This window comes from Scophthalmus maximus, chromosome 22, assembly GCF_022379125.1.
Source record: "Scophthalmus maximus strain ysfricsl-2021 chromosome 22, ASM2237912v1, whole genome shotgun sequence".
Classification (NCBI taxonomy): Eukaryota; Metazoa; Chordata; class Actinopteri; order Pleuronectiformes; family Scophthalmidae; genus Scophthalmus; species Scophthalmus maximus.
The window spans coordinates 4,122,879-4,136,045 of NC_061536.1; the positions used below are offsets into that span (position 1 = coordinate 4,122,879).

A 13,167-nucleotide genomic window follows, 5' to 3' on the forward strand; every position below is an offset into this window, starting at 1 on the left:
ACATGTTGCGCTCTATTCTGCTTCTGTTACTTTTCTCTGCTTGTCTCTCTCAACTCATTATATCAGCTCATTCTCAACAGGCCACAGAATAAAAAGTAGAAAATAGGATCACTGCAGTGTTGGAGTCACTACAAAAGTTATTATGGAATAAAGGTGAAACCCCCCCCCCCCCCTTCATAATTATAACAAGTCTCCTTCTCTGACTTTTACTGGTTTATTTTAAGGTCTCAGGGAGTGAGCTCTGACCCTTCAGTCATCCGGACGATGTTCCCGCTGTGGAGTATGCCTAGTGTATAACAGACCAACACAGCTACAATAGAGATTTAATTTGGATCCTTTTATCTTTTTTTATTCAAATGTGGAGACACACAGCAAACAAATGTTGCGAGCATTCATAAACTACTGTCTTCATTCACTCTTGTGCTAATCTACAGTCCGAGTAAATATTGGAACCACAGCTGTTGCCTGTGTTGTGGGGTCTTGCTGTCGGAGCTCGTGGGTTGTGCAAGCAGCACCTGTCACTCTTCACTGAGGGTTCGTTTTACGGTCACCGGCATTGAACCTCATCATCTTTCGGGATTCGTTCACGTCGCACACGCTGTGACACAGCAACATACCTAATCTGTATGTTTGGTATAGACAAAAAATATGCACTGTGATATACAAGAAAAAATATTGAATTAAGGTAGGAAAAAAATGGAGGTCATACACACAGTGGAGTAACAAACAACTGTTTTACACACACTGTATTTTGAACTACGCAGACCCACTGGGATAGAGCAAAGGATGTGGCAACTGGAAATATTTAACATAAAACATGTAACTTTGTACTTTATGATTGGAGAGAGGAAGTTCTTGCTGAATAACATATTCAATATATTCCAGTTTTTTCAAGTGAATGCTTTCGTATAGTTATTTTATACATTACTGGCGATAAGGCGTTACAAATATTGGTGTATATATGTCTGCGGCTACTGTACATGTGCAGTCCATTGGAAACAACAAGCACTTGTGGAGCGCTTTGTCGAGTGTTTGCTCTGCTCTGGAGAGTCACGAGAGCATGAACGTGAGAGTGAGCATCAGGGCTGGTTGCCATGTCGATCCGGATCCTCTGAAGTACGAGGCAGTAGAGAGACAAGTTTCACAAAGCTGCACAGGAAGCTTTGTGAAACAGGAAGTACAAAACAGCCCAGACATTACGTTAACTGACACTTAAAAGGAGGCAAATACGGTGTACAGAGGGATAAAGATATAAATAGTGCAAATTAGACACAAAGACACAAGGTGTGAGTAGCAGTGGCAGTTCCATGTGGCCAAGGAGGCAAATATCCTTACATTGTCAATCACTTTATATTCATATTTTTATTATAGATATTATCATTATTAGAATTTGCACAGCCATAAATTGGAAATTTCTTACCTGTCATTCAAAGTCTTCTGTACATAAGGTTGAGCAGTCGGTTGATTTATAATATGCGGACAGATGAATTGTGTCCTCTGCCGCGTCCAACCAAGAACCACCTTAATAAATCCGTTTTATTGTGGGTCGTGTGATGTCTGACTTGCGCTTGAGTTTCTTCTTCACTGTCCGACACCTAGCGGGGATTTCTTGTGTTCCAGTAAAAAAGACTGAATGTTTCCATTCAAATCACCAGGTGACAAGCTCCATGTCAGAGTCTCCCCCATCAGTACAGTATCCCCTCGGGTTCCAGCAGTAAATATTTCTTCATGGGAGGCGGCAGAGGCAGCCGCGCCACACCTCTGTGACAGGAGCCGGCCAGGCTGTCTCTGATGGCACATCTGGTCAAGTGGAGCAGGCTGCGGGGAGAGTTGGTGCAAACAGCAAACAGGGAGTCGTAGAAGTCTTTGTGTCGCTGAGGAAGCAGAGAGAAACTCTGCAAATCTGACACATTCAAATTCATTTTTTGACGTGTATTTTAACAGAAAACAATACCTCTAAGAAACATGTAGGTGATTACAGCATTTTTACTGCATTAATACAAATATATACATTCTATCCAAGTACAATACATCCCTGTATTACCTTGTAGCAGTCATTGGGAACGGCAGCTCTCCACTTCCTTGTGGGCTTTAAACGTTCATAAGAGTTGACCATGATTTCTAATACTCCGGGGTAGTCATGGCAGGCTTGCAGCACCTGCGCAAGACAACACACAACAAGACATTATGCATTATACAGCACTAGAAGGTTCTCTGCTATCAGCATATAATTCATCGTAGATACTGCGGTTATGTCGGTCAGGGAGGTTATGTTATTTATCTATCTATCTAGGGATCTATCGATCGCTTGGCCTCGGCAGAGGTATGTGCTCCGCTGAGGGCCGCTCTAGTTTGACATCACTTTGTAGCATTGGTAGCAAATACCTTGTGGAACTGTGGTGGGTAGATCCTCGCTGCGTTGTGGTTGAGCAGCAGCTGATAGCAGAGTTCAGGTATGGCCATCGGCCTGACACCAGTCACTTTGAGGAGATACTGAATGGGGGCACAGCCGTTGATGTCCATGGCTCTCGTGTCGGCTCCGGCCTCCAGCAGCATCTGCATCAGGACGTGGTCGCAGTTCCAGGCCGCCTTGTGAAGAGCTGTTTTGTGGTCTTCCTCTCGGAGGTTGGGATCTGAAACGGGAAACAAACCCCCTCAAAAATCTTCATGATGCGCAATTCAAAAGTCGTGCTCAGTTACAGATCCAGAACCTCGCACCCGCTTGGTGGTCCAGCAGGAGACGACAGGCGATCTGGTGATCTTCGCTGTAGGTTTGCTCCTTGGCGTCAAAGGCCCAGAAGGCTGCAGTTATCAAGGGTGTCTCCTGAAAAGAGTTGACGGCATCCACAGATGCTCCGTGGGACAAATAAAGAGCCACCAGCTCCGGCACGCCGAATCTGGCTGCTGTGTGTAACGGTGTCACCTCATCACTGTTGTGGCTGGGCATGTTGACTTTTCCACCTCCATGGGGGATAAGTAAGGATTATTTTATTGCTTTGGTGACTCTTATGTATTCTGTATTTACAATTGAATCTATACATCCCTCCTTACCTTTCAAGATGAGCTGCTTGGCACAGTCCACAGACTCCCGGGTGATGCAGTAGTGCAGTGGTGTGTGCCCGCTCAGCGACAGGCTGTTGACCTTTGCCCCATGGGACAAGAGTAAGGCCGTACAGTTGGCATTGGAGGCCTCGCAGGCCACATGCAGCGGAGTCTTCCCATTGGGCATCCGGTTGACAGCCGCACCCTCCTGCAGGAGCACCAGCGCTGTTTCCACAGCATTGTACATCACACACACGTGAATGCCCATCGCCCAAGAGTTCTCCAGTTTGTAGCCTGGAAGCCAATAACCTGTAGCAAATTGGACATAGCACAAGTTTAATAGAAATAGTAAACGCCAAATGTGTTTACATAATTCTAACTTACACAGACTTACATCTCAGTCTTTCTTTTGAATTTAAAGACTTTAAAAAAGGTCACAGGAACGAGGTTGAAGATAAATGGGGGCTCATGATAATGAATCACAGTAGTTACTTCATAGTAGTCGCCTGAAGCTATTGCTATAGCTGATGCTATGGTAATTCATCAAGTGTAAACAGCACTTCCTATGGTTAAATGTGGCCTCGGGATCCCTGTGGGTTTATCACCACCTAGTGGAAACACTGCAGAAGTAAATATGCATCTAACACGTTTTACTGCAGATATTCATCTAATCCGTCTTGTCACGTCTGTCCTTCTAAACACTGTGGCAAGCACACAAACTGGTTACAACCGTGACACTTGAGGGGGCCAGCCATCTCCTCCTACTTCCTTCTACTTCCTCCTTACCTTGTTTGTAGGAGGCCAGGACATTGCTGGGGTCCTCCACCTCCAGCACCGTGTCAATGTCTAGTTTCCCAGTGTGCAGGATCCGCAGGACCTCCCGGGCATCGTTGGCCCGCAGGGCCTCCACGAACTTCATCTTGAGCTGCTTGACAGCCAGCTGACTGGGGCTCAACTCCTCCATGGAGTCCCTGAGACGAGGCCCTGAGACGAGGGCCACACCAGCCGGCTCACACACCAGTGTTCTCCACACAGCTTGTAGGCAATGAAAAATGAACGCACAAAGGGTGATAATGAAACACTTAGGCATACCCAGCTATGGGAGGTGTTATGGGGAAGCGGGACGGAAATAAAGTAGAAGAAGAGGGTGGTGGTGGTGGGGGAGGGGGGGTTCAGAGGGGGAAAAATAGTCCTGGAGTGAAATCTTGCAGAATATAAATAGACAGGGCAGAAAGAGGGACTGGAGAGCTACAGCTGACTGTGGCTGGCTCCGGTCCAGTCTGCTGATATTTTTACTGAGGTAGAGGCCTCATGGTCGCATGGTAAAAATAACAGTGAACATGTGAACATGGCTGGGGCCTGGCAAAAGTTTCAGAGAGCCTAACTTTTGCTCTACCATTGCGATCCCATATCTTAATATGACTGGATCCATTTTTGGATCCATTTTTATTTTTTAAAGTTGGCCCTCATTACCAAGGCGACAATGAGACAATCTGTCAAGCCATGAAAATCATACCAACAGTAATAGTAGGCATTTTGCACACTGTTGAGCTGGATTTGTGTGTTATGTCTCTGGCGAGCAAATGACCATTTAAAATGGGGCAGAGGAATATTAGAAACAAAAGAAACGAGAGGAAGCTATGGACAGTGACTGCACATTTTATTCAGTGTGACAGGTAGCTGCCCTTTCAAACTTTTCAGAATGGGGGGGAGATCAAGGTCACAATAAAATAAAGGAGGAGGAGGAGGAGAATAAGCACGGCATTTTTTAAAAGAGTGTACACATAGCACTAGCAGTCTGATTATCTCTTGCTCTCTTCACACACAAAGACAAAACACTTCCAGGCGCGGCTGCAAGGAGCACCGTGGGTCTCATCCACACGTCGGTTTCGTCACGCCAGGCGAAAGCGCGTAGAAAAGATATGGAGCCGCACGTCGACTCAGGTCTGAGCTTTCCGCCCCCCCTCAGCCCTCGGACCGTGCACACACACGATAGAAAACAAGGCTTGTTCAGGATTCTTACAGCGTATTGCTCTCAGTGCTTTTAACTACATAGAAAAAAAGGAGTCAAAAAGAGTGCAGTCTGCTGACTGACTTGACAGGGTGAGGGTATTCACAGGAGGCTTCAAGTGTTACAAAATATTTCATAAGAATTCACCGTGAGCAGTTTATTGGAGTAGCACTGTAGCAGCACTATGGTTGTATCAAGAGGAAAATCCACGAGCACAATGGGGGAGAATTACCGTTCCTTCTTGCTTTGCAAGTCCAAACCCTCCTCGGTTCAATAGCAACCATTTTAATCTAAGACATTTCTACTGAACAGTTTTTTTTAATTATGTTTTGGCAAAAGGAAGTAATCATACAATTCTGGATAAATCGCTATCGGGTGTTAATAATACTCTTATTTTGTCATAAGTTATCAGAAACAATAGTCAGTTGTTTCGTTTAAATACAGAAATAAATAAATAATTACAATAACACATCAGTAATACCGGCCGTGGCGGTATCTGTAACCCCAACTATTCTCCTTGTTCTTAACCTGTCAACAGTTCACCAGGCAGGGCCCCTTGAGACAAAAGGAAGTTCAACTAAAGCTGCCTTCATTACTATCACGGTGACACTGGCATCTCTATATTTATTGTAAACCTACGGAAATGATTCCTGGGAATGATAAAGAAGTAACACAGGGAACATGTCTGTCAGCGATCTTCATAATCCTAAAAAAAACAAGAACTGCATAAAGTACATAGGTCAAAAATCAATTTGAAAGGTATATTTTTCATCTCACAACTAAATCTAAAAGGAGTCTTACTTAATCAGTTTCATAAGAAAATTAAAAACTATATTGCATCTATTGGGTGCAATTTCCAGTGTAAATTAAAAACTATATTGCATCTATTGGGTGCAATTTCCAGTGTAATTTGAGTCGTATCAGGTAATCAACTTCTGCATCTACCCATGGTCACAGAGATAAACCATGTATATGGCAGCATTCTTAAATATCATTAAGAATATTCCAGAGTTAATTTGCATGGTGAACTTGACCTGTGATTCTTCTGAAAGAACGAAACAACAATCAGAAAGGGATGGCTCGGTTTAGTCTAATGCATGTCTCAGCACTCACACAGAAGCAGGTAGAGTTCCGAAAATTCTACTACTCTAGAATTTCTAAAGGCAGCAGCGGGGTTTAATTTTGTTATCGAGAGAATATTTTATAAAAGTGGTCAAAAGCAGGTTACAAGCAGAGTCAAAGCAACATTATGCATATAAGCAGGGTGTTTCTTTTCATCATCTTATTTTGTTCTGTTTTGATTCGTTGTTATGGTGTCGGGTTCAGTGAGTTACAAATAGCATGATTAACTTGTACCTGAAGTCTCCATTAGAACCAGGCCAATGAGTGTAGCATGTCCTTGCCATTCATACAGTACATAGAGAACTGCTATAGTTATGGTACATGTATACTGTAGGGAGCCCTGTACAAGCCAGTGCAGAGGTTACATTTACAGTGTTTGCACTTCCAGTGTTCTTGCAAAGTTTCTCTCAGTGAAACTTCGTTTCCAGTTCAGTTCCTACTGTAAAATTTCCGGTGGTGTCTTCATCAGTAGTGACGGTGAGCAGCACGTGGACACCCAGTCTTGGGAGATGAGTGCTGCCTCATATATTCCATGCACACTGACCAGTGCAATAGAATCAATGTATCTGAACAGTATATACACAAGTCTATCAAAATGGCACATCAGACAGATTTGCATCTGTATTCGTCCCTGTGTATGTACATGGTCGCGTTGTGTCTAAAGGTGCTGTGGTGGGTGACACGGATGGCTCTGAGCAGGACATGGGATGAGGATGAAATGAAAAAAACACTGGAGACTAACTCTGGATACGATAAATAGACCTGATTTTACAAGCTTCAAAACAGTAAAAATAAATAGAACCGAGTTAATTCCTAAATGGCTAAAAACACAGGATGGGTTTAAAGCGAGGCAAATGAAGGGGCAGCATCCCGTTATCCAACTGCTCGTTTTGGTTAAATTTGCTTGGTGAAGAAAGTCACTCCCGGCACTGAGAACTGTTGAACTACTGTGCGGGGCGTCCCGCAGGGTTGGCTTGTGGGGCCTACTGACGCTCTCTTTCCGCGATGCAACTGGTTTGCGGCGCTGCGGTTAGGGTGAGCCCACAATCCGCTTCACTCTGCCGCGCTTTCTTTCCACGGCTCTTTCTGCTGCTGCTCCAGCTCTCTCCTCCGTAGCTTCTCTCGCTGTTTCTCTACCTTCTCGTGGTTCCTCTTGGCCTTCTCCATCAGAACTTTAAGGTCTTTGATCTTTTTCTTTATCAGGGCACGGTCCTGCGAAGAGGTGACCCCAAGAGCCTGAAATAAAAGAGTGTGCTTAAGTATCCTGCTCCCTTGGTCTGTCTATTTTCATGATAGCCTGTGGGATACTAGAGGTTTGAAGAGTGTTAAAAACATCTGTAAACAATATACAGTATATGCCGATATTTAGTTATGTTAAAATAAACACATAACATAACAACAGTACCACAAAAATGTGGTAGATACGTGTTATAATGGGAATATATTTTATAATTAAAAGATACATTTGTCAATAACACTTTTTTTTCTGTTCTTTGTATTTCATGTAAGCATCTTTGAGTCTTTTCGTTGTCTGTATTTGTGAGTAATTTCTTTTTTGTATTTGTAAAGCGTCTTTGAGTGTCTAGAAAAGCGCTATATAAAACCTATATATTATTATCATTATTATTATTATCATTATTATTATTATTATAATACTTCATTGCCCTCAAGGACAAATATGTAGTAGCAGCAGTGTTTCTAAATACTCAGTTTGGCATTATTTTACTGCAATAACATGTTTTATCGAACAAAAATGTGTTCTTATACGAATTTACTTTATCAGCAGGGTCTAGTTTATCTGTATGTGACAACAATATATGCACGATATATGTATAAATACATGAACTTTTAACCTACCTTAAGCTCAGCGCTATTTAGCTGTAGCAGCTGTTCTCCATCAATGCTTTTGGCAGTGAATTCTGGGATATGGTGTTCTAGGTCGAGGCCCATGAGCCAGCGGGCCACTTGCTGGGAGGTCCATTCCAAAACACTGCAGCTCTGCGACTGACACTGCTTCGACAACTGTCCCTCGTCTAGGATCTGGACACATTTAGGTATAACGAGGAAAGAAAGATGAGACAAACATCCCAAGGCTAATATACAGTATTTCACCAGACACTAAAATATATCTTCTACAGAACACTGGATGAATAATGAGTTGAGATGAAATCAACATCACCGTAAAAAAAAAGGTATACAGTGGAAAATATATTCAGTGTATTCTACATAAATACATATTATTTCTGTGGGACATGCACAAAAAAACTTTACGATAAACTGTGTGGAAATGAAACAACGACAAATGGCTTATAATCGACACACAAATACGAGACAAGACACACTTTTAGTGACACACACGTTCCCTGTAGGCTTGCAGCCTCAGTCTCACCTCATCATCGACCATATCCAGACTCTGAACGTGGCAGCATAGAAATCAACAGAAAACAACTGAGTTGTTAACAGAGGCATGAAAAATGGCCTCCACCGCAACAGCCCAAAACAACATTGGAACACAAGGCGTAATCTGCTGCATTGATTTTTATTGCATGTAGTTATCTGCAAGAAGAATATGAGATGCTGATATCCCTGTAGGGATGATATATTTTTTTTTTCTGTCAGAAAAATCTATAAAGATTTATCATCTTTAAAGGCACTGACATGAATAAAAACAACAGATTTTCTTTTACTTTTTAATCATTATGAATACAAAGACACATTGTGGCTTCAATTTTACATTTTTACAAAACTGGGTTTAGACTAATAAAGGTGGATTTTAAGAAAGTTTTCTGGATGTGCTATAATTCTTATGAACCTGGGTTCAGAAAGCATCTGGCCACTTTTGAACGGACAAGGTTTGTTTAAAGACTTAAGTAATCACTCCAAAAGCTCGTATTTAGGGTTTATACTTATTAGCTCCACCTCCATAAAAAAACAAAAAAAAATATCGTAAGATTGTACGTGTACCTCGTCTGAGGACAGCACCAGGGTGTGCGAGCGTCCCGACATCTTGGCTTCACCCAGCAGACTGCTGATCTCCACTGAGCTGCTGCTGCTGGCACTCAGATCATCATTCGAGGTGGGTCCCTGGAAAAAAATTTTTAAAACACACCTTTACAAGACTCGTGGGGAGATTCAGCCGCCTCCGGGCCAGAATTCAGTTGATCAGTTTCAGTGAGTGCTTCTCACTTATGACGTCTCTGTTAAGTGGTATTGATTAAAAACAACACGGTGTTGCATTAGTATGACGATGCTGTAAATGAAGACGAGTTGTTAAATCTACTTATTGGACAGAGAGAACGAAAGATGAGTAAAAGAATCATGAAAATCAAGGGCTTTTGCTCTGAGCATGTACCAGAATGGCGGATGTGCTTCATCCTTACATTTGAAAGTCTAATAAAAAGGTGCAGTGCAAGAAGTCGGGGCTGTGCACATAAGATGTTCCGTTGCAAAACAAACTGCGAATGTGAGTGGTGGTAAGAAACGGTGGAGCTGGACGCTATCCAACTGCAAGAATCTCTCTCTCTTTGTCCTTGTGGGTGTGAGACAGTGTGGACATTCAGGGATTAAATTAAGATCCGAGATCTGCTGCCAGCAGGAGGAGGAGAGTGTGTGACGCACACTGTCTCTCTTAATCAGATGAAAATCAAAGCATCACATTTAAACCAATAAACAAGGCAATAGTTTTCTTTGAATTAAATGTTTGTGCCTCCTTTTTCTCTACCTGGAATATACAGGATTCCCTGGGTCCACTGAAGTCGAAAATTTGACACAATAAGATTTCGAGTTGAAAGTCTTATGCGTTACCTCATGTTTAGGTATATAGGACTTCTTGGAGTCTCAGTAATATCTGAGGTAAGAGCAAGACTAATCGTACATGTTCAGACTTTAAGTGCTCTGGTATGAATCCTTGATTTAAACCGCCACGTAATTATTAATGGGCATAAATTGTGCTGCGATATATCTTCTGATTTGTGCTCATCTTAAGCCGAGAGCAAGTCCCCTGGAGAGGAAAGAGAGGGACTGGATTGGTGTAGGATCAAAAATAATCTCCCTTTTAATCCCATGGTAGCCCCATCTGATATTACACGGGATTAGAAACAGTTTTCATGCAAATGACGGAAGCGCAAACACTGCAACAAATGCCCAGGTTCATAACTTTGTGCTTATGAATTAACATTTAACTGATTCAACATGTGTTATGAGACCAACTGCTTTGCCCCTGGGAGAAGATTGAAAAATGAAAAATTTTAATAAAAAGGAAATGTGATTTCTAAACTAGGCATTTTTTGCAGTGTCGCTGATCATGGCAGTTATTTAGAATCATGTCCACTTACTCATTGATTTTCTGCAATTCTGCATTCCTGTGATTGTGCAAATATTTTCCCCCATTGCTACTAAACCCTGTTTACCTCTGAATGTAACAACACATCCCCCCCATTTCATTGAGGTATTAAGTGAACAAAACATAAAAGAATACAATACCAAGTAATATGAATAGGAGAAGAAGTGGGGCCATGTAAGGGAGGCCTGTTCAACAGAAATGCCACAGTACATGAGAGTGAAACGGCAAACCACAGGAAGACCTGTCATGAACCTTACACAGTGTATATACAAGTATAGAGGTTTATCAAGAAGCGTTGACTTTGATGTTTACATTACAGATGGCAGAGCAAAGTGTCCTTCAATGTTCTCACAGTATAGAATCTGTAAAGTGAATCATTATTTGCCGAATGTACCAGCTGCCAAACATTTTGTACCTTGGCCTTGAGTTTCTCTGGACTGTCCTCAGCGGATGGCTCCATGGAGCTGAGAGAGAGAGGGGAGGAAGGAAGAAATGACACAGAGGTCAGTGGTTGATGATCACTGTATCAAACTTTCATAAACAGTTCCTGAAGCAGCAATCACGTGAAAGTGTTTACTAGACGGAGCCAGACGAGCAGAAGGAGAACAGCACTGTAACTCTGACACTCTCTGATCCTTTTACCTGTTTCCAGGGGATGCTCGCAGGTCTTTGTCCTCCACTTTGGCTTTCCTGAGGGGGGACCTGAATGAAGAGGTGGAAGTGAGATAGCATTGTTTGATTTCAATAAAGTATGCAAAGCAGTTTTTGGTCATAATGGGATATTAAGTCGTATTCTATCTTTTCTGTGCTTTGACAAGCACAGACTTTGACTAACTACTAACACACTGCTACGTACATTCGTAATGAATGGTTCAGTTCAAAATGTGCTAAATGTTGAATTTTATTTTCTCCTCACGGGTAGCACACTTTGCATCAACCCCAATTTTTAAGCAAAACACCAGCCATGAAGTACATGAATCAAACCTTTTCTCATACAGTCCTAAATATGTTGGGGAATACACAGGGAAACGTTTTCAAATCTATCAGACAAAAAAATACGTTTGGTCCCGGGTGAGCCCTGTGAAACTAAAGAAAAACCTTGTGCCTGATGATCAACTTCTTCCAACTAAAATTACCTCAACAATGTGTGACGCTTTGATTCGCTCGTAAATAAAACGTGGCGCTCCACTATTCGTGGTCTTACCCAGAGTTCAGAGCTCGTCTCTGCTCCTCCGTACTGTGAGAAGGGCTGGACAGTGCAGGAGGCCGAGAACCTGTGATCCCAAACACCGACAACGAGGTTACTACTAGTTCGATTAATGGGCTGACATATTTATATCAAAAAAGAGAACAACGACAATGACTGGAAGATGTAGATACAAGCATTTGATCCTTCATCATGAGGGTGCAGATGTACTAACCCTGGTGCAGGACTCCAGTGGTGGACATGGTTCGCCTGGGGGAGCTTTCTGCACTGCCGGGAGCCCGGAGGGCCGCAGCCCCTCCATCACAGGAGGCCACGCTGCGGATCGAACCAGAGCGACTGTGGGCTGGACTGCAATGTCCCTCTGACACCTGGAGACGGATGTAAGCAGAAAAAAAAGGGGGGGACGAAAGATTAATTCAATGGCAGAGGAGAAGGAGTGAAATGAGGCCCAGGAAAATTAAAAGAGAGGAGAGGCTTAGAGGCGAGGGCCCCCAACAACAAACGAAAACGGAAAAAAATTGCAATCAAATTAAAACTGATCCGAACAGCCCGTACTGCAGACTTAATCTGACAGAAGTCACTTGACATACTTTCACTAGGTCTAATTCCTCGTCCTCTTTTTTTCTTTTTTTTTTTATCCTTGGAAGCCTCCCTCTGTCCGCTTTTCCCGTGTTCATGCCAATTCCGATCCAGCTCTCTGGAGTTGTTAAACCAAACTGAACTCATCTCGTCTCGCTGAGTTAAGGGACAGCAACAGCCAGAGCAAAGCCTCTCATCCAGGAGAAAAAAAGACTGTGGCTGTTATTATCGCACAGGGAGAGACAACAAGTTGTGACAGTACCGTGGACGCAATTAGTGCCGCGGAGCAACACTCACCAATTATTCCATTAAAGTAATAAAGTGGAATGGACAGGGGTTAAAGACACACAAACGTGCCGACAGACATGCACACATACACTAATTAGACGTCCTGTGGTGAAATTAAAGGCATATTAAATGTAAGTGTAGTCTAATGAGAATAATTGAGCTTGTTTGATTCAACATCACATCTGGCTGATATTTCAAAACCTGTTGTTAGGAAGTCGCTTGTTCCAAATATGTATATTGGAGCTTTGCTTGCAATGTAAGTGTGAGTGTGTGCGTGTGTGTGTGTGTGCGTGCGTGTGCGTGCGTATGTGTGTGTTGATGCAAACCTCTCCCTCTGTGGAGCTGATGCTGTCCCGAGCCATTCCTCTGTAATTCTTCTTTTTGCTGGGTGAGTGGGGATAGCCCTCTCTCAGGTCTAGAGTCACACACACACACATAGAGAGAGAGTGAGAGAGCAAGAAAGTGAGAGAGATAGAGAGAGAGAGAGAGAGAAACCAATGGGATTTAGTTTGACATGGTTAAAAAAAAACCAACGTATCATTGTGCAATGCATCCCTGTTCATCAATTATGTGCAT

The 13,167-nt window shown here is 42.8% G+C and overlaps 2 protein-coding genes across 13 annotated transcripts in view; both read right to left on the minus strand.

Moving 5' to 3' along the window:
* Positions 1–318: 318 nt before the first annotated feature.
* Positions 319–4,180, minus strand: asb4 (ankyrin repeat and SOCS box containing 4). 4 transcript variants are annotated; one of them, XR_004786779.2, is made up of 7 exons: positions 3,829–4,180; positions 3,052–3,351; positions 2,719–2,961; positions 2,386–2,633; positions 2,045–2,158; positions 1,421–1,818; positions 319–622 (listed from the first exon to the last, which is right to left on the minus strand). XR_004786779.2 is itself a non-coding variant. In XM_035620361.2 (6 exons), the coding sequence occupies exons 1-6, from the start codon at positions 4,130–4,132 to the stop codon at positions 1,582–1,584; spliced, it is 1,446 nt and encodes a 481-aa protein (XP_035476254.2). In that variant the 5' UTR covers positions 4,133–4,180; the 3' UTR covers positions 319–1,581. The 4 variants fall into 4 exon arrangements, 2 of the variants coding, with proteins under 2 accessions (XP_035476254.2, XP_035476256.2); XR_004786778.2 differs by having other exon boundaries at positions 319–1,161; XM_035620361.2 differs by having other exon boundaries at positions 319–1,818.
* A 505-nt stretch (positions 4,181–4,685) lies between these two features.
* The window catches only part of ppp1r9a (protein phosphatase 1, regulatory subunit 9A), a 44,925-nt gene continuing 36,443 nt past the window's right edge, over positions 4,686–13,167 (minus strand). For 5 of the 9 annotated variants that reach the window (XM_035620256.2, XM_035620252.2, XM_035620255.2 and 2 more), the window contains exons 12-21: positions 12,918–13,006; positions 11,939–12,092; positions 11,722–11,791; positions 11,160–11,219; positions 10,933–10,981; positions 10,658–10,702; positions 9,140–9,259; positions 8,565–8,588; positions 8,033–8,215; positions 4,686–7,411 (exon numbers count right to left, since the gene is read on the minus strand). In XM_035620256.2, coding sequence (XP_035476149.2) covers positions 7,229–7,411; positions 8,033–8,215; positions 8,565–8,588; positions 9,140–9,259; positions 10,658–10,702; positions 10,933–10,981; positions 11,160–11,219; positions 11,722–11,791; positions 11,939–12,092; positions 12,918–13,006 — 977 coding nt within the window. In that variant the 3' untranslated portion in view covers positions 4,686–7,228. The remainder of the gene's footprint in view (positions 7,412–8,032; positions 8,216–8,564; positions 8,589–9,139; positions 9,260–10,657; positions 10,703–10,932; positions 10,982–11,159; positions 11,220–11,721; positions 11,792–11,938; positions 12,093–12,917; positions 13,007–13,167) is intronic. The other 4 variants (XM_047330013.1, XM_035620258.2, XM_035620257.2 and 1 more) reach the window with 3 other exon arrangements.